This window comes from Scophthalmus maximus, chromosome 16 (assembly GCF_022379125.1).
Source record: "Scophthalmus maximus strain ysfricsl-2021 chromosome 16, ASM2237912v1, whole genome shotgun sequence".
NCBI classification, from domain to species: Eukaryota; Metazoa; Chordata; class Actinopteri; order Pleuronectiformes; family Scophthalmidae; genus Scophthalmus; species Scophthalmus maximus.
Window position 1 is genome coordinate 8,338,541 of NC_061530.1, and position 20,637 is coordinate 8,359,177.

Genomic DNA, 20,637 nt, shown 5'->3' on the forward strand with positions numbered 1-20,637 from the left:
AATGGATGTAGCTCGCTACAACTAAGTGAGGGGACAGGGGGAAATGTAGTCTCTTGACGGCCTCGAGGGGGAGAAACAACTCCGCCGTTTACTGACGCAGGCGGTGACAGCAACATGGAGCCAGGCGGACGCTACTGCGCATGTCCGCGTCCGCACGGGCGGAGAGAGAGAGAGGGAGAGAGAGAGAGGGGGAGAGAGAGAGAGAGAGAGAGAGAGGGGGAGAGAGAGAGAGAGAGAGAGAGGGAGAGAGAGAGAGAGAGAGAGAGAGAGAGAGAGACAGAGAGAGAGACAGAGACAGAGAGAGAGAGAGAGAGAGAGAGAGAGCGAGCGAGCGAGAGAGAGAGAGAGAGCTAGACCAGGAAAAAAGTGGCAAAGACAAAGGAGCGAGCAGGCTTCGGTGGAAGTAGGAGAGAGTCGCGACTGTCGGAAGACCCCGCGTGCGAGTCCCGCTTCCGGCGCCGCCGTCTGGGAGAGGGTCCGGGTAAGTGTTGGGCGAGGGGAAAAAGCAAGTTATTACGAGGCGCGAAGGAGCCGCGGCGGCTGTGCTCGGTGTAGACAGACAGGGGGGGGTCACGTAGAGAGACAGACAGACACGAGTTCCGTCTCACGCCACACGTATATCTGTCTGTTGCTGTCGCGCTTGAATCACATCTGCACATGTAGCACAGGCTCTTCCTCCTCTGGCGTGTGGCTGTTGTCATGTCTCGGCTAGCTCACCGAGCAGCCCTTCTTCCTCTCTCCAGCCCGAGCTGCTGGAAGTGTTTACCTTCTTCTTCTCTGTTTTTTGTTTTTTTTAATTGTGTGTGTGTGTGGGGGGGGGGGGGGTCTGCTGACCAGGAGGGGGATGGCTGTAGCAGCTCGTTCTGTTATCTCAGCTATCTGTCACCATCAGCAGCAGCAGCAGCAGCAACAAGGGTTGTTTGAGGTGCTTGCCTGCTGTTCAGTTTGAGCAAGCAGCAGCAGCAGCAGCAGTTTTTGTTTTTTTTAAAACGTCACTTTGGGCTCAGCTGATTTGTTCCTGTGACTCTATTACAGATTTGACAAAGAAAAAAGAAGATCATGAAAATACAGCTTCTCCCTCGCCACTTTGTTTTTTCTGCTCCCTCCCCAGGCATCATTCTCTGCTCGGCGTCGAAACTCCCGTTGCCTCTGTTCCAGTGGAAGCGACGCCTCATGGTCGGCGGCCCGCTGATGGAAAGAACTGCAAAGCTATAGGCTTGGGTGACTGGATGGAAAGAGCTGTCAACGCGTGCTAACCCAGTGAGGATGGAGGAAGTGGAAACGCAAAGAGAGCGACCGATGGCGACCGTGTGATTGATGACGCCGCCGTCGTGCCGTCGGAGGAGTAATTTTCATCTGGAGTATCGTTGTTTGTGATCGGGATAATTTTTTTTTGGTGGCGGTCCCGTCTCGGGTTCCAGTCTTTCCGCCCCCCCCTCCCTCCCTCCTCGTGACCTTTCTTCACATCTATCCTTTAGTGAGAGCAGGTGTTGCTGTGTCATACGGCCACAGGTCTCATTTACCTTGCAACCCCCACCCTACCTCTCCACCGCACACACACACACACACACACACACACACACACACACACACACACACACACACACACACACATAAGCGCCTCTCTTCCAAGTGGCTGAGAGGTTGCTATGGCAATGGTTGTCATGATGCTGATGTAGCGTCCTGAAGGTAGTAGTGGTGGAGGTAGTGGTGGGGCTGGAGGAGGGGGCAGCAGCGGTGGTGGAGGCGAACAATCCGGGATGGGAAGTGCTCCGTATCCAGCCGGAGAGTGGAAGGGGAAGGGGCGAGGCGGCCTGCAGGAGCTGGGCTGCATGCCCTGGAAGATTAGCAAGCAGAAATATGGAGGAGGAGGAGGAGGAGGAGAGGTGGCGGTGGGAGCGGAGGAGAGGAGGTGCAGGGATCCCAGGGACTCGCAGCAGCAGCAGGATCTCTCATCTTCCTCATCCTCCCTCACCCCTTCGGCGCCTCCCCAGTCCTCTTTGACGCCCCCAGCCATTTATCATGAGAAGCAGCGGAGGGAGCTATGTGCCCTGCACGCGCTCAACAACGTCTTCCAGGACGGGACGGCCTTCAGTCGGGACACCCTGCAGGAGATATACCAGAGGTGAGCTTGTGTACCAATCTATACCAATATTTAACTTGTCTACATAAAATGCTGAGGTTAACCTTTCGTTGTCGACCTATTGCAGGCTTTCTCCCAGCACTCTGGTGACGCCGCATAAGAAGAGCATGCTGGGAAACGGGAACTATGATGTAAATGTCATCATGGCAGCCCTGCAGACTCGAGGGTTTGAGGCAGTTTGGTGGGATAAAAGAAGGTATGTAGAGTGTATATGTAGGATATATCTTTTGGCTGCTGTCATAGTTGTCTCCCTAAGGGGTCAATATGAGCGTCAGACAGAGCCTACTACGAACGTTGTGTTTTTAAAATTATCTTTCATAAATAACAGCTATTGTTAGCTGTGACATTTGCAGTTGTACATCAGATCGAACACCATTCTTACTGTGGCTACAGCAGTGTTTACAGCTGACAAGGAAGCCCATTGGTGTGGGGCGTGAGTGGCATTTTCAACATGCGCTCTGAGCAGTCGACCAGTCAAAAGAGTGGGCCAGCTGACCAAGCAGATCAGCAATGTACAGTATGAGATAGAGCCTATAGTAGCCAGCAGATATGAGCCATTCCCAGACGTACATCAAAAATCGGCGGTTGTTTGCCGATCCGAGGCGACGTTAAAACGTGCAAAAGAGTAGAGTGAATGTTCCACTTTGCCTTCATCAGTCTGACAGAAACAAGACTTTGTTGACGTCATGTCCGCTCTACTTGTAAACAGGCGAATGTTCGCTGACAAGTTTGCACATCAGCTCAAAAGGTGATAATATGTTGATTTGTTCAGTTTTCATTAGAGACAGAGCAAATTACCGGTCATAATTTTAGTATTAGTAGTTTCTTTTCCTAATTCATGTTAAAAAAAGAAACAAAGTCCTAGAATGTGAATTGGATGTTATGTTTATTAAAGAGTCATGCATCCTGTGGACTAGTACAGCCCGGGACCTAATCAGAGAAGCAGTTCCATTAATTGACAAAGTCTGAGGCGGTTTTATCAGCATTCCTGCTTCCCCTGTTATCAGTCTTGCATTACTATTGACAACAATAGCAGACTTGCTTTTATCAGGGTAACGTTACTGTTATCAGAAAAGCCATATTGCTGTTTCTCTGTCTTGACCAAAACGGGACAAAATCACAGCTACTCTTAATCAGACGAGTGACTAAAACAACAGTGCTCTACTCTGCGCTACGGACTGGTACAACGTAGTGGTGAATCGAATCTATAGTATGTAATCAAAACTTTTGCATATTTGCTGTTGTGAGCATTGAGTGGTGGAGTGTTTTAAGATTCCAGACAAGACTCAAGGAAAATAGAACCCCACAATTTAAAGATTACCACTTAAACCTTACAGTACAATTCATTTCTATGCAACATTCGTAAGATTTCATGCAAAGGCTTATATGAAAGAACTATATATATGTATATATATATATATATATATATATATATATATATATATATATATATATATATATATATATATAAAAATTGTTTCGTTTTTTTGTTTAACCCCAGCTTCCAAACAAACTATAAAACTTTAATTGATCCTGATTTATAATTTTAATTTCCCAAATGAAATTACAGATCGGAAAAGTTTCTTTAACAGAGGTTGTAATGAATCTGAAATTGAGACCAAGATACTTATGTCCACACTGGCGCTATTTTAGGAAACGGTTGACGTTGATCATTTTTACCACATACGACAGAGTTTGACGTATGATATGGAGGAAATTAATGTCATCCAAAATTTTCAACACACTCAAATAAAAAAAGTAGATCTCTAGGCAGTTTGGTCCCGGCCGTTTCATCACAGCCAAAAGAGAAACAAAATAAAAAAAGTACTTCATGGTACAGTAATGACATCAGTTGTTCCTGCTTTTTTAAAAATACATTTGCAAACTTGAGTTTGTTTTCATTTCTAGCTACCAGAATATTAGAATATATCGTGAATTGAAGAACTTCCTCCAATGTGATCGTTATTGCGGGAAATGTACCCTACACTTTGTGACCCTGTGAATCCAACCCTCTCATGAGAACTGTCTTTAGCTAGTTTACATTAATTTTTGTGTCATACAGAAAGGAAAGGCTGAACTAACCTTAAACAAAGTGTGCTTAAGTAAATGGTCAACGGTAATTTCAGGATTATGCAGCTCCTGTACATCCCGCTCTAGCAAAACAACAGGGACGTTTACAGAAAGTAAATGTTGCCTTTATTCCATCCAGGGATGTGGGCAGCATTGAGCTTTCCAACGTGACGGGCTTCATCCTGAACGTGCCGTCCAACCTGCGCTGGGGGCCGCTGCGGCTGCCACTCAAACGCCAGCACTGGATAGGAGTTCGGGAGGTGGGAGGAGTCTACTACAACCTGGACTCCAAGCTGCGTAGCCCTCAACCCATCGGCAGTCAGGAAGAGCTCAGGTGAGAGCGACGGGACACGTGTTTATGTTGGGAGGTGTATGTGCTGAACGTGACGGCTATGATCATAAATGATTTCACTCTTCTGTTTTAATAAAGCTTAGAAATCAAGTTGCAAACCTCTGACCATGCTCTGGCAACAGCATTGAACCCCTTTGATCCTGGTGCTCCTGGTGAAGCAGCTGCAGGAAGAGTTTTATTATACACGGAAAAGAGAAGTCCTTTAGATAATATTGTGGCCACAGTGTTTTTGATTTTAAAGTAAGAATAGGAACCTTTAAGGGAACCTGAAATAACCTTGTCTCTGCCTCTGCTCTGTTTAGGCCAGGTACCAAAAACAACAAGACTTAAGTCAAACCCGAGCATGTGGCTGGACCGCGTAGGGTCAAAGTGTGATATTGAGGAAGTGGTTGAAAACTGTTGTAGACCCGCAATCCTCCAATTAGCACGTCCATGATATCATTGTGTCTTCATTTGCATTCTGCGCAGTGTCAGCTGGCCTCAGCCCTTCATCTGTTTTCTCTACCTCCTCCTCTCTGTGCTCACATGTCCCTTATTTAAAACAGCAGAGTTCTCAATAAAGCTGTTCTCATTTACATGTTATTCTGTTCCCGTTGTCCGACAAAACTCACCAGACTCACAAGTTAGAGACAGCTAGTGTGCAGTGAATTCAGCTGCGTTTCCTTTCAAAATAATCGGTCGGAGAGAAAATGTTTGAACTGACATAATTATCTTTCTTGTTTTTAGCCATTTTCACATATGACATTGTCTGGAGTAGCCCCTTCACACACGTGGAGCTTACTACTGGGAGATGCGCATGTGTCCGTTGTCATTTATTTGAGTAATGCTGCATTCCATTGTACTCAAAACTCGGAGGGGGGGAAACAACCTCCGGCTCAGAAAAGTGCAATGGGATTCCAAATCGGAAACTCGGGCAAAGATCCACGTAAAACGAGTCGGTAGAATTGACGTCACAGCAATATGACGACAAGTGTAGTCCTACATTATTTTGTTGCTAACTAGCTCGGCACCAGTTTATCATACACAGTTTTGAGATGTGTGGCTGTTTGAAAGAGCAAGACATACAGTGGTGTGAAAAAGTGTTTGCCCCCTTCCTGATTTCTTATTTTTTTGCATGTTTGTCACACCTAAATGTTTCAGATCATCATCAAATTTAAATATAAGACAAAGATAACACAGGTAAACACAAAATTTTTTTTAAATGAAGGTTTTTATTATTAAGGGGGGAAAAATCCAAACCTACATGGTCCTGTGTGAAAAAGTGTTTGGCCCCCTGTTAAAACATAACTTAACTGTGGTTTATCACACCTGAGTTCAATTTCTCTAGCCACACCCAGTCTGGAAAAGGTTATAAAGCCATTTCTAAAGCTTTGGGACTCCAGCGAACCACAGTGAGAGCCATTATGCACAAATGGCGAAAACATGGAACAGTGGTGAACCTTCCCAGGAGTGGCCGGCCGACCAAAATTACCCCAAGAGCGCAGCGACGACTCATCCAAGAGGTCACAAAAGACCCCACAACAACATCCAAAGAACTTTAGGCCTCACTTGCTTCAGTTAAAGTCAGTGTTCATGACTCCACCATAAGAAAGAGACTGGGCAAAAATGGCCTGCCTGGCAGAGTTCCAAGACGAAAACCACTGCTGAGCAAAAAGAACATTAAGGCTCGTCTCATTTTTGCCAGAAAACATCTTGATGATCCCCGAGACTTTTGGAAAAATACTCTGTGGACTGACGAGACAAAAGTTGAACTTTTTGGAAGGTGTGTGTCCCATTACATCTGGCGTAAAAGTAACACCGCATTTCAGAAAAAGAACATCATACCAACAGTAAAATATGGTGGTGGTAGTGTGATGGTCTGGGGCTGTTTTGCTGCTTCAGGACCTGGAAGACTTGCTGTGATAAATTGAACCATGAATTCTGCTGTCTAACAAAAAATCCTCAAGGAGAATGTCTGGCCATCTGTTTGTGACCTCAAGCTGAAGCTAACTTGGGTTCTGCAGCAGGACAATGATCCAAAACACACCACCAAGTCCACCTCTGAATGGCTGAAGAAAAACAAAATGAAGGCTTTGGAGTGGCCTAGTCAAAGTCCTGACCTGAATCCTATTGAGATGCTGTGGCATGACCTTAAAAAGGCACTTCATTCTCGAAAACCCTCCAATGTGGCTGAAATACAACAATTCTGCAAAGATGAGTGGGCCAAAACTCCTCCACAGCGCTGTAAAAGACTCATTGCAAGTTATCGCAAACGCTTGATTGCAGTTGTTGCTGCTAAGGGTGGCCCAACCAGTTATTAGGTTTAGGGGCAATCACTTTTTCACACCGCTGTAGATGCTGCGGTCGCTCATGTAGGTCATCAGTACGTGCTTTGTGATGTTCAGAGGCCAGCCAAACATACATGGGTTTTCTGTGAGCATCCATGTTTTCCCAGGCAGATGCACTGGAACGCATTCCGATCGGAGGGTTAGGGTTTGGTTAAGGAGAAGGGTGTCTTTTGTATCGTACAGGAGAAATTATAGAAATGACATCAACATGTCCACATTGCTATATTCTTTTTGTTTTTGCAAAAAGCTCTGGCAGCTAATGACAGCCAAACAGCAGACATACAACGTTAGTAAATAGCTGATGAATGTAGTGGAGCATTTAGCAGCTAAAGAGCCTGATGTTTCCCTCAGGACGTGGTGGAAACCAAATCGGAGGAGAAAAAAAAAAAGTTATATTTTGGACTTAAATGTGTCGGGTGTACCTACATATAAGTCCTCACAAATGCTAATGTTGCTACCTGTCTGCTGGATATTTGATTAGGCTGTTGTTTGCTGAAAGGTTATCACCACTGACAGTATGTCAGTGTTAAGTTCCACTGACCTCAAGTGGCCAAAAACCAATCAATGCAGGGTTAAAAGCGGGCCTGCCCATTTTCAATTCTCCCCATTTGTATCGTTTCCCTTTTTAATTCACGTGGACTTTTATCCAGTGTCATGACTGCGGCTTTCCTGTTTCCTGTTCCTTCTCCCTCAACCTAGGAAGTTTCTGCGCCAGCAGCTGCGAGGGAAGAACTGTGAACTCCTATTGGTCGTCTCGGAGGAAGTGGAGGCCAGCCAAACGTGGCGGTCCGACAGCTGAGGGTCCAACCATCCAATCGCAGCTCCGACCTGGGCCGACGTGCACAGCCAAACACATGGATGCACACTAACAGATGTTTTTTGTTTTTTTCCCCTATTTTTTTGGGAGGGGGGGTTGTTGTTTACGCGGCCATTGCTGGACTCTTATCTGATAAGATGCGGTGAAGGAAACAAACACTTTACAGGGAGAAACAAAGAATCACCGTCCTTCACTCACAACACAGATAAGACTTATGAAGAGTTATCATTCTTTTTCCGCTACTCTTGTGTTTTTATATATATATTGACTATTTTTCAATGTTTGTTTTGATCTGTTTTTTGATGTTTTTTCTTCTTTTTACCGTTGAAGTTTCCAAAGTCATGGGAATTCAGGCTTTTCTGAAAAAATGCTGTGCGTATCTGCCTGTCGCGGACGGTGATCCTCCCTGCTTCGGTCACGATGTCCACTGATGTGTCTCTGTGTTTCTGTCCCTCCCCGTGTGTCCTGGATCCCTCTCTCTCTGTCCGTACCCTCCGTCCCTCACTTTCACCAAAGCGTGCCCTCCCCTCGCCTCAGTGTGACTCCATCACACTTTTCTTCTTCTCCGTCACTTTGTCCATATCACAGGTGAACATCGCCAGCTTTGTAGTTCATCCACCTTTCAAACCCTTCTGGTACAAACTGAGCCTGCACCGTGCTGACGCTGTGCTGACGCAACAGTTTTACTATTGCAACAAAGCAATGCAACACCCAGGCCAGGCTCTCCCTCTAGTGGAGGTTTTGCCAGTTTCCTTTTTTTTTTTTTTACATTCAAAATGTTATTATAAAGTAATGAGGTCTGCTTGTCATCAAAGAAATAATGCAATACTTGAGTCCTTTAGTGGAACTATACTGTATCATGATATAATAATTAAGTTAGGGTGGTAAAGAGAAATCAGGCGACGAAATAATCTCAACTCAAGGGCCTCTTTCTCGCTTTCTCACTATTTTTGGAGCTTTTGATCGAATTGCACGGTGCTCGTCAGCAGTTCGTACTGTCCAAGCTGATGCATCTACAAGTCTATCGGCTGTAAATTAACCTGCAAAATCTTTTAAAATCATGTTTAACATGAATGTCAAAACGAGCAAGAATACGTAAACTTGAACTCTTGGAAATAGTGTAGGGCATTTTTCACAACTGTAAAAGTAATCGAGAAAATAACCTGCAGATGCATCAATAATGAAAGTAACTGTTAGCTGCAGCCCCACTTTGTTCCATGGCGACTGAGGAAATTTAATCCTCGGATGAGAACTGTTACGAAACGGTCAAAAGCTCCAGAACAATCAGACAATGTGGACTGACAGTTTCAGTGTGTCGTCTCAGTGTAAGGAATGTTAATTGACTTGTCCATATCACTTTAAGTCTTGCGTAAGCAGAGCCACAATCATTTCTTGGACGGTTGTAAAATGTGTCCACACAAACGGACGACAAGACAAGGGACGAAACTTCACTCTGTTCCTTTTTTTCTTCTTCTTCTTTTCCTCCCCTCCACCACCGCAGCCCTCTGTAGCACAACAGCTCAGCTGATGCAGGGCTCCTTCTTCTTCTCCTCTTAGAAAAAATCTCCTGTCAAACCTGCCAAACAAAACTCGGACAGGATGTCACACATTGTCCCAAACAAGTCTGTCTCACCTTCAGTCAGCGGTGATCTATAATGTGGGAGGTATCAGCCTGAAGGGGGGGGGGGTTATGGTGGTTGTTCCTGTGAGGGGAAGTTGTTAGATGGGAGCGTAGCGTGCCTGGGTATTGAATAATCTAGAATAATGTTGGTGGGAAAGTGTAAGTTGACGGGCCTGCCAGAGAGCACGCGTCCTACCAGACGTGTGTTGTGGTCGATCATTGTAAAACGGGCCTTGTGAAAGTCTGCCGTCGTGGCTTTCAGATCAGTCGGTTTAAGAGAACGTGTTTATACTATTCAAGTATTGTCTGTCAATGACAATATTGGCCTTAACTTGTTTACATTAGAAAAATATATAAATATATGTGTTAGTGTGTACATTGCTCTGAAAGAGTGAGGGGGGCCTGTGCTGTCCCAGTGCCATTTCAGGAGATTAATTCCAACGCACCAGTTTATCCTAAATTTAAAAGAGGAGAAACTGATGCTCAACCATCATGACGTTTTTCACTTGTGCAGCCAAGGACATTATGTTGTATACAATTTTATAAAGACACTATCACAGGATTTTCAACGGTGCAGCAGCAGCAGCAACTCCTCTTTTGGAGTGAAACTCGCCAATCCCGGCCCAGTCTGTAGAGCTTCAGCGTCATATTAGATTCAAGTGAACCTCCACTGACACATCAGACACAGAACTAGTGTCTCACAAACTGCATTCAACTTTTGTTTTTTTGTATGTTTTGCCACGACAATCGGCTCAGCTGATCCTGTTAAAGGAACCTTGATTGTCACTCTATTCTTTTTTTTATTGCATAATAATAAAATGCTTAAAATGGCACTTTATGTATAAGCTGCGGTGTGTCTGTGTATTAAATGGGCAATTATTGAATTATAAATCAACAATGAGCTTCTCTGCCTGTTGGGGGACGATTTCCTCAGTGATGGAAAATAACTGTACTTTTACTCGAGTACTGTATATCAATTGAATTTCTGAAGTACTTGTCCTTGACTTTGAGGTTATTGGTTTTTTTTTTTTATTACTTCTACTGTGATTTCCCCAAATTGGAAACTCTGGCACTTTCACTCGACTTTATTTATTTGGCAGCTGCAGTCAAGGCCCGCATTGATATTCCGCTCCCCAAAAAAGGAAATTGTAGAGAAAAGCAAAAACAAAGTTTGAAGAAAAAAAAAGAAGAAGTTTGTGAAGCGGAACTTTTGTTTTTCAATCCTCATACGGCCCCTCAGGTTTATCTGGTTTAGAATGACTGGATCGAAGATGTGACAGTTCAAACTCTTCAAACCGAGAACAACTGCAATAACGAAATGCGACTTTTCATGAATGCACCATCATTTCCAATCTGAGTATGTCATATTTGATATTATTTGGTGATGTACCAGTCACGTTGTGCAATGTGTGTACATTTGCGGATGGTGGGACACGTTCCACTTTTCCTCGGTGACGTGTTTGAATGGTCAGGAGCACGCGCTCGCGTCTTCGTACTGTGTCGTTTGTCGCTCGAGTGCAGCGGGACCCTGAGCTCGTCCCCCGTGAGGGGTGATGGGGTGACTGGGGGCGCGCGTCGGTTCATCGTCGGGGAAAGCGCGCGCTCTCGGAGACGGGCGCGCGCGCGGAGCGGTGTGCAGATGTGTCGCAGATTTTGTAGAGTCACTGGTGGACGCACACGCACTTAACGCGCACGCACACGCACACACACACACACCGAGCACACAGGCAAGTCACTCCTGATCCGGATTGAATTGGCCCTTGGAAAAGTGTCAAGACAAACGCGAGGGCGGCTGAAGTGAGACCCGGGAGGGAGAGGACCGGAGGGGGGGGGGCGCTGTCATCAGCGGTGAGCGTCAGCCCAGTTCGTGGAGGAGGAGGAGGAAGAGGAGGAGGAGGACGACGATACTTTGACAGTTGGGAGCCCAGCGGAGGAGATGGAGCTGTCGGCGATCGGAGAGCAAGTGTTCGCCGTGGAGTCGATCGTCAAGAGGAGATGTCGGAAGGTAACGGCTGCACGCTCTCGCCGCGCTCCCCCTGCGGGACGCGGTCGGTCCTCGGACGGACGCGCACGCCGTGGCGAGCAGGGGATGCTACTTTCGGAATGCCAGCGGCAGCTCGAGAGACTGAAATGAGCGGAATGCGCGCGGCTAATCCGGTTTATCTAATTTGCAGGCTGCGTAAAGGGGGGCGGGTTAAAAGGAGGATGCCCCTCTTAACGTAACGCGAGTGTGTGTGGTCGTCGCACGGTCCACAGCTCGACATGTCAGGTGTTTGTTCGGCTGGACGGGACGGAGGAGGAGGGGGGGGACCTTGATCTGGGCCCGGTCGCTGTTCGGGGGTTCGAGCTGAAGTTAGCGGAGGGTTGTTGACAGATGCAGGTGCGCAGCGAGAAATGGAGGCGCCCAAAGCGCGAGAGGGCCCCACGGGCCCCCCCGGGCCCCCCGGGCCCCCACTCATCTACTACTGAGGACAGATGCACATGTGGGATAGTGGCCATGTCACATGAATGTGTGTGTGTGTGCGTGTGCGTGGGTGTGTGCGCGCCTTTGAACCTTTGATCCCTGCCTCGACGGGATATTGTGTGACAGGATCACAATTATCGATTATCAAGAATTGGAATGAACGTTCAAACTGTGCGACATGTGACAGTTCCTCACTAATCAACAAGCACTTGGTTAACAAAAAGGGCAAAAGTAAAAGGAGCACAACGGCAGCTATAGCACAATACTACCACAACTCAGAAATACTATTACAGGCTTTAGCAGTCGCCGTTGAGTCACATGGTTGAAGTAGACAGAAACACAACTCTCCAAATACACTTACTGCTAAATAGAAACACTGATAGAGTGTGCATTGAGGCATGGCCTTTTTTCTTCTTTTTTTTCTTTTTACACATATCGATCTCGTGACCTCCACCAAGGTAGCCTGGGACCCGGAAGAATTCTGGGAGCTCATTTAAATTTGCTCTGCCCAGAATACCGTCTGGAACCCCTCCGATGGGAAGTGATTTCCTCCCCCCGGCAGAAAACTCTTGCCGGTCCAATCACAACCGTTTATCTGATAAGGGGCGGTGGTTTATACCACGACGCGGACGGCAGCAACTTTTGCAACCGAGGCTGCCGCTGACGACCCAGCATTTGACTTAAAGTACCCGATATTTTCACATTTCTCCCACAAAAACGGCAACATCATCATCACAGTCATCTCCTCTCTGCAACCTCTAGTCTTGGAAATCTAGCCCCTTGGAAATTTGAGTATTAGTCTGACCACGCAAGCCCACCACCAAGGAGGTTATGTGATTGTTTTTTCTGTTTGTTAGAAGGATTATTCAAGAAGTAATGGACGGAATTGCATTCAACTTTTTTACAAAGTAACAAGTGATTAAACCTCGCGAGGGATCCAGATTAAGATCACCATCGGCATTTAGAATTAGGTGAAACAGCGTATAGGTGGGGGGGGATTGCTCAGCCTTTTGACGGAGGTCCCTGCTCTCTTATCATCTTCTGTGCCAGTGAGCAGTAGTTTCTGTCAATCAGCACTTTGACATGTAGAGGGGCAAGTCTTGGAAGATGTGACACTTGTGGCGTCGCATCTTTTCATTATTAATCTGTCGAAGATTTGTGCAATTCCCTGAACAGTGGTTGAGTCTAAATTTCACTTCCCAATTTTCTAGAGCCAAAAGTCACCGATTCAGATTTTTCCTCGTTTTGTTTGACCGACGGTTAACCCCAGTTTGCAATCATGAAAAATATTTGGCATTAAAAACAATTGAATACCATTGTTGCTATCAATCGAATAACTGGATAATCATTTTAGCACTGAAATACAGAACAGTGATGGATGTTAGGTGAATGCAACCAATGGAAATATGGCAAAAATAAACAGTAAAAAAAAGCTGTTGACCTAATTTCCATTTACTCTACTATGGTAGAAGTGATACCAAACCTGAACCCACCTGGACCACACAGGGGCACTTTGAGTTGAACCGATCTCTCCAGTGATGCTATAAAATTGACATTTCCATTCACTTACGTATCATAACCGCCACAGTCGAGAGCAAGCATGTGCAATATTGGAAATTTTTTCGTCTGTAAGGGTACGTTCACCCGTGTGCGTTGTTTATTGGGGAACTGGGTGAGCAAAGCGAAGTCGGGAGAAGTGGTGACCTCACCTGCTGAGCTGGTAGTTCTCACCGAATGATGTCACAGAGGCTGTCCGACGCTCAGAGGCTCGCCTCGTACCCGGGAACATACAGTACATTTCACGTCAAAACCTTTATTAGCATATCTGTCTATTAGAGATATTGTCTGATGGTGCAACAGTGTCTTCCTATGCACAGAACTCCATTGAACACAAAGAAAAACACAAAGTCCTTGGGTGGGTGCAGTTGAAATTCTTAAACACTCACTCTGAGGCGCCCCTGGGCAAATCACTAACAAGATGCATCAGCCCGTTCCTTCTCAGGTTTAATGACATTTTAATTAGTGCCGCAACAGTTTCAGGCCGTAACACCCTCATCTGAATCATATCTAAACCAGTATAACTCTTATACTGTGAAACACAAATGGACTAAAGATCATGGCTTCAAGCTTTAAGAAAAAAAAAACAATTGACTTGTACTGTGAAAGCTCTTTGAGTGGTGGCTCTATATCATTACTGTCCATGTACCATTTACATGCAGTAAATGCTCCCTAACCATTTAGCCACCGGGTCCCTTCCCACATTTAACACATTTAAATGGTTGGTTGTTTATGTGTGTGTGTGTGTGTGTGGGACAAGCCACGGTTTACCCTCTAATTGAAATTAACACCTCGGCTGATGCTGCTCTTTAACTCGAATGTCTCCACAGGGGAATGTGGAGTATCTGTTGAAGTGGAAAGGATGGCCTCCGAAGTAAGTATTCCAACGTCGAATTGTAGAGATGAATGGATTGTAGTGGACCGACTGGGTTGTAAATATCAAAAGTGCATCGTATTCAAATTGACACGTACGTTAGATTATGTGCATGCACAGAAAAGTAAAAACATCATAAAACAACAACATCAAATACACGTGCTCTTTAATAATGCTAACATGTTGCTCAGCACATAGTTACTGTCTGAGTGGAACCAAAGATGATGGAGCCATCGTTTGAGCCCTTTTTCTGTCTACACATAGTAAATGAAATCCTTTTTTTTTAATGGTAAATGTTAAACAACACAGCATTACACACAGACGTATTGAAATTCCTGACTGAATCCAATAATGGATGAATGAAGCGAATGACTAGAAAAAAGGAGGGCTTCTACATACTATTGTTTTTTGTTTTTGTTGTTTGGCAGATATAGTACATGGGAACCTGAGGAACATATTCTGGACCAGCGTTTGGTGCAGGCCTATGAAGAGAAGTAAGGCTCCACTCCGCGCGACATGTATTATGAGCCAGATGAAAAACATTACCCGGGTCCAGTGGAGCCCAGAAAGTTTCTACACTCGGACTCTTCTTACATTATATTCATCATAAAGAGATCACTACTCAGCACATCAAGACCCAGATCCCTGACCGCTCTCCAGCTGGTGTTAGCGTGTGTCCTCGGTGGTTTCGATTGTAATTTGATATGAAAAAACCCCACCCACATAAAATCCACATCTAAACGCACCAGTTGTGTCAGGAGGATCTCCCCAAACACTGTAGTAGAGTACAACACTATGTTTTAATGCACATTATATCTACATTAACATAAAAGTTGTGAACGTTTGTGGAAAAAAAACAGAGGAAATGCTTCTGTGATTCTCGTGGACTAATTGCTCAGTTCCAACTTCTGACGGAAACAATATCTGACTCTTTTAAATGCTAAATGTTATTGAATAAGATATTTTTATTCTAGAAGACTTTAAACTGGAGATCAAGACCATAAACTCCTCAGGAAAATGTTTACTATGGTTATAAATCAAGTGAGCAGTAGAGTCATTTTCTCCTAGACTTCTATAGAAACTGACTTCTTTTTTGCGACCAGTGGAATCGCCCTCTGCTGGCGATTCGACAGAATACAGGGTTATTTTTATACACCTCCGCCTTGGCTTCACTTTTTGGGCCCGGTGACTATGTTCCTATACAGTCTATGGTGATTACGTATCCAGGAGGCATTTTGATGTTTTTTAACAATGTGCTTCTTTTTTTTCTAGAGAGCAGAGAGACAGAGCTCTGGGTCACAAAAGGAAAGGATCCAAGGCCAAAAGACTCCTTCTGCAGGTAAAGATACAGTGAAGTATACTTCACAGTGGTTCATACTTGAGTGTACTCTTCTCACTTTCCTTCTCCCTTCGTGGAAACTGTCCAGTGATTGTCCTCTCAGACTTTCTGCTCCAGTGTAACTCTGGTCCTCCACCAGCTCACCGCTCTCCTCTCCGACCAGTTACGAATGCTTTCACGCAATCGCTGGAACGATGACTCGCGCTTTTCTCTTCTGTCCGATTGTGACTCAGAACTCCGTCTACACCATGGATCTCCGCAGCGCCCACAAGGTTCCAGAGAAGCCCCCGCCTCGCCTGCGCCTCTCCCTGACCCGCTCGCTGGTCCCGGAGGACGAGGACGAGGACGAGGACGAGTTGTACGGCGCCTGCACACAGGGCCCGGGGCCGCGGCTGGCACCTCACAAAGGCGAACCCGGGAGGTCACAGTTCACGTGCCTTGACTCAAGCCCTCCGAGTCCAGCGCAAGACGACTGGGAGGGCCTGGGAGAGGAAGACGAGGAGGAGGAGGATAATGTGGAGGATGACGAAGAGGAGATGGAGGCAGCACAGAAGGGGACGACTCTTAATGGTAAGTTTGTCAGTCGGTCAGCCAGTTGTCTCCACTCGCCATCCCGACCTCAAGTAGGCACGGCCACCTTTTTTCACAGGGGCACACAACTGAATGTAAAATATTAGATAAAAGCAGAATTTACTATAATTCTGCTGCTCTTGTATATATCAAATACAAGCTGCTGGGCTGGCTGCATTTGTTTTTATTTGTTATTGTAGTTAGACCTAACTATACTATTTAACTATCATAAAAATATACTTAATTGATTTAAATGAATTGTACCCAATGTAAAATATCAAATAGAAGCATTTTTACCACCATGTAGCATATTATGAATTTGCTACTGCAACTCTCCAGGGGAGGCCAATGATTTCATGGGCATCATGAAGCTCTTAGAGCTGCTGTGTCCCTATCTGTCTTCTGTCAGTTTCTAACATCTATCAAGGCAGAGATCATCCACCCAGGTCACTGCAGGGAGGTAAACTCAATAACAGTACACGTGTGATTGGCTCGATTGAATCACTGTCTGACTGTCTTCTCTCTCTCCGTGTTCCTGCCCCCTTCAGGACAAGAGAGGACAGAACGGTGGAGCGCCGCCGTCGGACCAGACGAGGTCGCCGCATCGGACGACACCTGGAGACCTGTCGTCGGCCCCGCCGGAGAGGTGACGGTCACGGACGTCACCCTCAACTCCCTCACAGTGACTTTCCGCGAGTCGAGAGTGGCCAAAGGCTTCTTCAGTCACTGGGGCCTGGAGGTCTGAATTGTGATGGAGTGGTTAGTGGGCTTTGCAGGGTGGGTGGGCCGCTGCGGGAAGGACTCTGAGGCACCGCGATCGTTCACGGTGTGTGTAAATGGTGGTTGAGGGGGTCAAGATCGCTGTTATCGTTGTGCCCCCCTGTGCGACCTCTCGTTTTCCCCCCCTCCCAGTATGTTCACATGCACAGAGTCAGCTGGGTATGAGCCGGACGCAACGTGTCGTTAGGTCGAGATGTTCACCCTTTGATACAAGGGGACTGAGGTGCCTGGAATTAATGCGTCATTCAATACCTTTGAAGGAGACATATTATGCTTATTCAGTTTTTCCCTTCCGTCTTGTGTGTGACATGGGTTTTTTTGTGCACGTACGCCCCAACAGAAAACAGAATATGGGCATGATATGTCTCTCCACAGGGTGCCTTCAGAGCGGTTAATGACAAGGGCCTTAACGCACGACTTTTTCGTATTCGTATCTCGTCCTTTTACTTTGTGAGACGGGCTCTCACTTGGACTTGTCAGGCCTTGTCAGGTTCAGAGGTGACGAGTCTGCTTTTGCGAAGAAAAAAAATTCTCGCCAAGCAGCGGAGATACCGAGGACAGTCATCAGATAAATCTGGAGGCTCGAAAGTATTTAACCGCCCCCCACAAAAGTAGCAGAAACTTGGAAATTTAAAAAGTACAAGTTGCACTTAAGTTCAGTATACAGTACAGATTCGTGGGCCGATGTAATCTATCTCTCATGTGGGAGAAGGACAAAGAAGAGTCCTCTGTGCATGTAAACATGGCCGCCGTTTCTGTCTTTCTTCCACACCTCGCGGGCAGTTCGGCGCTGGACAATCGTCACGCTCCTCTTCTCAAAACACACAGCTCGCCGCACGAGTGATGGCTCGTACCGAAATTAGAAAACTAGATGACGCTCGATAAATATGGTGCGCAACGAAAATTTGGCTGTGCTGACGGAGCTTACTGAGAGCGTCTTTGTAGAGTTTAACCAGCAGAATTAAAGGTGAACGTCACCGATCACTGATAGTTAATTCTGAAGGTCACTAATTACCTGGTCATTTGTGACGACATTCAAAAGCCTTGAATTAGATCGTTTTCACATTAAAAAACTAACTAAACTGAGTGTTTGACCATAAATGTAACCCTCATTGAGACTATCAGAATAAATCTCAGACTAATACGTGCCGCTCTGTTCGCTGTTAAGCGCTCTAACTAGCAATCACACACAGTTTACATCACAGACAACTCTTTTATCAAACACACTAAGACTAGGAAAAGCACTGTTCTCACTCCAATGACCATCCACACGCAGACTCAAACCCCTGTTCTAATGCGTAATCCATCACAACTAACAATTGGTTGCCTCCATTTATTACATAAGTCGTGGTAAGAAAAATCTAACCGTTCAGCAAGAGGAATTTACTCAAAGTCAGTGTTTTCTGACCAGGACCAGGACGAGGGGCTGTGACAGGAATCTAATCGGAAACAAGATGCTTAACAACACAGGAAAAAAGAAGAACCCTAAATGCAGATCATCTTCTGTCTTATGAAACACTATAGTTTTAAAACCTTTCAGGTGATGAATAATTGTTCAATCTGAGGTGAAAATGACTCTTGGATTATCGGACAGTTCACAATTTACAGATACGCAAACTATGACCATGGGTAGTGAGGAGAGAATGAACAAAAATATTAAGTGTTGGATGTTGGAAATTCGCAAAGGCGCGAGAGTTGCCTCCAGCGAGGAAAGAAAGACGACCAGCAACGTAAAACTAAAAAGGACAAAAGTAAAAAGTGAAAGTTGACTGGGATTGATCACATTTGTAAAAGTATCTCATGTCATTAATGGTACAGGCTCATTCTTCAAGGACCATTTAGAAGATGCAACAGACAGAGTTTGCTCAGTTATCCTGTCATCTTTAGACCCCCCCCCCCCCCCCACACACACACACACCAAAAAAAACAAAAAACAACAACTTAACTTATCTCTCTGATAATAACTTGTTGAGCCAGAAACAAATGGAGAATTCCAAATCTATAAAGTCCACAGCCACTGAGCAAAGTCCTATTGCTGCTTGTAAGCAAGGAAGGAAATGAATCAAAATACCTGCTTTAGAAAATGTTTAGCAGTGGTGTGAAGTACATGCAATAAATGACTAATGTCACAAATAAAAAAAATTAAAAAAAGAAGAGATAAAAATCCCAACTCTGAGCATTGGTGTAACACTTGGCGGCTCCCTGCCCGGTGGACACAGGAGCTGATGGGATGTGTCATGTCTGCGGAATCTCCCACAGTGGCGTCCCATTGGTCCACAACTTGTTTATCCCACACTGAGGATGATGGGTCAGCGCCTCGTGATCCCACGACTGTCTCTGTGTGATAATGAAGCTGCAGGGAATGGAAGTGCCTGATGTTGCGCAATTTTGTTGTTCTGTCCGTGGAGCTCGTAGGGCTTATGTCTGTCTCTCTCTCTCTCCCTCTCCCTCTCCCCCTCTCAATCCTTTATACAAACACACACACACACACACACACACTGTCCGACTGACTATGTGGTTTCTGTACGTCTGAGTGCACGACCCTCGACAGATGTTAGTAAGACTTGAGGAGGAGACGTTTTTTTTAAAACGCAGGAAGATGGAGGAATCCTATTTTTAAGTCCTTATTTTTCTACATTGACCTGAATGTATATTTATTCTTTCAAGATACCTGTGTGTTTGTCACGCAGATGACTGGATCGTGTTTTTTGTTTTTTTTATACAGTTTGTGATAAACCAAGCTGCGCTGATGCCATGTCTTAAATGTACCGACATGACAAAACAAGCTCCCTGGAATTTGACAAAACAAGCTCCCTGGAATTTGACGTCGTCTGTCGCAGTCGCTCGTGCTGCTTCCCCTCGACCACCGAGCGGAGAACCTTGCACTTTATTGTGACGTAGAACCTGCACATTACCTGCTCCAGTCTACAGTGTCATTGTGTACAGAATATTTCTATGGTATTACTAAAATAAATGTTGCACATGTTTAATATCAGCTTTTTGTCCGTGTCCAGCTCTTTACGCTCAAAAAACGGAGCCGCCAACGGACTCATACTTCCCAAATGAACCAATCAATCACAACAGCTCTGACCTTTAGGCCTTTAAATCCCTTTGTGGGGCCGGATGAAAATTATTTGCAGGCAGGGCAGAGTGGAGGTCTGAAAAAGGGAGGTCACATATTTTATTTTAATTTTGCTGATGGGACAGTTTTGGAGGGGTATCTACGTTTTTAATTACCCCGGTTTTACACATTCCGGGGTTTCGTGTAAATATTGTTAAAGCTGGGGAGCGTCTTGCTTTGACAAAAGGTGAAAATATCCAATGTCTGATAAATATCTTCTGTAGTTCTGAAAAAATAGGCAACAATCAGGTCTTTTCTTTCCAATGGTACAAACATACTTTATTGTACAATTAGTTTATTGGCAAAAAAAAAACAATCAGACCACCAAAATAACTTAAAAAAAAGGAAAATAAACTAATGTAAATGGAGCAACAGTTATTTTTGCTTTCTCTCAGCAAGCACCAAAAAATTGTTAACAAGAGGAACAAAAAGAAAGTGGTCAAAGATTCCATTTGAATACTAAACAAATATTTAAATAGTCTTATTTCCAGTCTCTTTTGAGGAGAAATGATCAAAACAAAACCATTTGTTCAGTTGCCTTCAGTCTGTACAGTGATTCAGTATGTTTACAACTATATTCATGTACATGAAACATTTCTTCA

The 20,637-nt window shown here is 45.2% G+C and overlaps 2 protein-coding genes across 2 annotated transcripts; both read left to right on the forward strand.

Annotated features, from left to right (window-relative positions):
- The first annotated feature begins 284 nt into the window (after nt 1-284).
- On the forward strand, nt 285-10,175 carry josd1 (Josephin domain containing 1). Its single transcript, XM_035612272.2, has 5 exons — nt 285-481; nt 1,112-2,125; nt 2,211-2,339; nt 4,353-4,547; nt 7,592-10,175. The coding sequence occupies exons 2-5, from the start codon at nt 1,761-1,763 to the stop codon at nt 7,689-7,691; spliced, it is 789 nt and encodes a 262-aa protein (XP_035468165.1). The 5' UTR covers nt 285-481; nt 1,112-1,760; the 3' UTR covers nt 7,692-10,175.
- A 153-nt stretch (nt 10,176-10,328) lies between these two features.
- Nucleotides 10,329-19,909, forward strand: cbx7b (chromobox homolog 7b). The gene is made up of 6 exons (XM_035612273.2): nt 10,329-11,335; nt 14,182-14,225; nt 14,654-14,719; nt 15,498-15,564; nt 15,798-16,134; nt 16,683-19,909. Exons 1-6 carry the CDS (start codon nt 11,267-11,269, stop codon nt 16,877-16,879), a joined length of 780 nt encoding a protein of 259 aa, XP_035468166.1. The 5' UTR covers nt 10,329-11,266; the 3' UTR covers nt 16,880-19,909.
- The last annotated feature ends 728 nt before the right edge of the window (nt 19,910-20,637 follow it).

What these genes read in the sequence shown, in the direction of transcription:
- josd1 (XM_035612272.2), top strand. Translation starts at nt 1,761, where the DNA reads ATGGGAAGTGCTCCGTATCCAGCCGGAGAGTGGAAGGGGAAGGGGCGA. An exon ending in GTTTGGTGGGATAAAAGAAG is followed by an intron (nt 2,340 to 4,352) that starts GTATGTAGAGTG and finishes TATTCCATCCAG; the next exon opens with GGATGTGGGCAGCATTGAGC. An exon ending in GGCAGTCAGGAAGAGCTCAG is followed by an intron (nt 4,548 to 7,591) that starts GTGAGAGCGACG and finishes CCCTCAACCTAG; the next exon opens with GAAGTTTCTGCGCCAGCAGC.
- cbx7b (XM_035612273.2), top strand. Translation starts at nt 11,267, where the DNA reads ATGGAGCTGTCGGCGATCGGAGAGCAAGTGTTCGCCGTGGAGTCGATC. An exon ending in TCAAGAGGAGATGTCGGAAG is followed by an intron (nt 11,336 to 14,181) that starts GTAACGGCTGCA and finishes ATGTCTCCACAG; the next exon opens with GGGAATGTGGAGTATCTGTT. An exon ending in GAAGGGGACGACTCTTAATG is followed by an intron (nt 16,135 to 16,682) that starts GTAAGTTTGTCA and finishes TGCCCCCTTCAG; the next exon opens with GACAAGAGAGGACAGAACGG.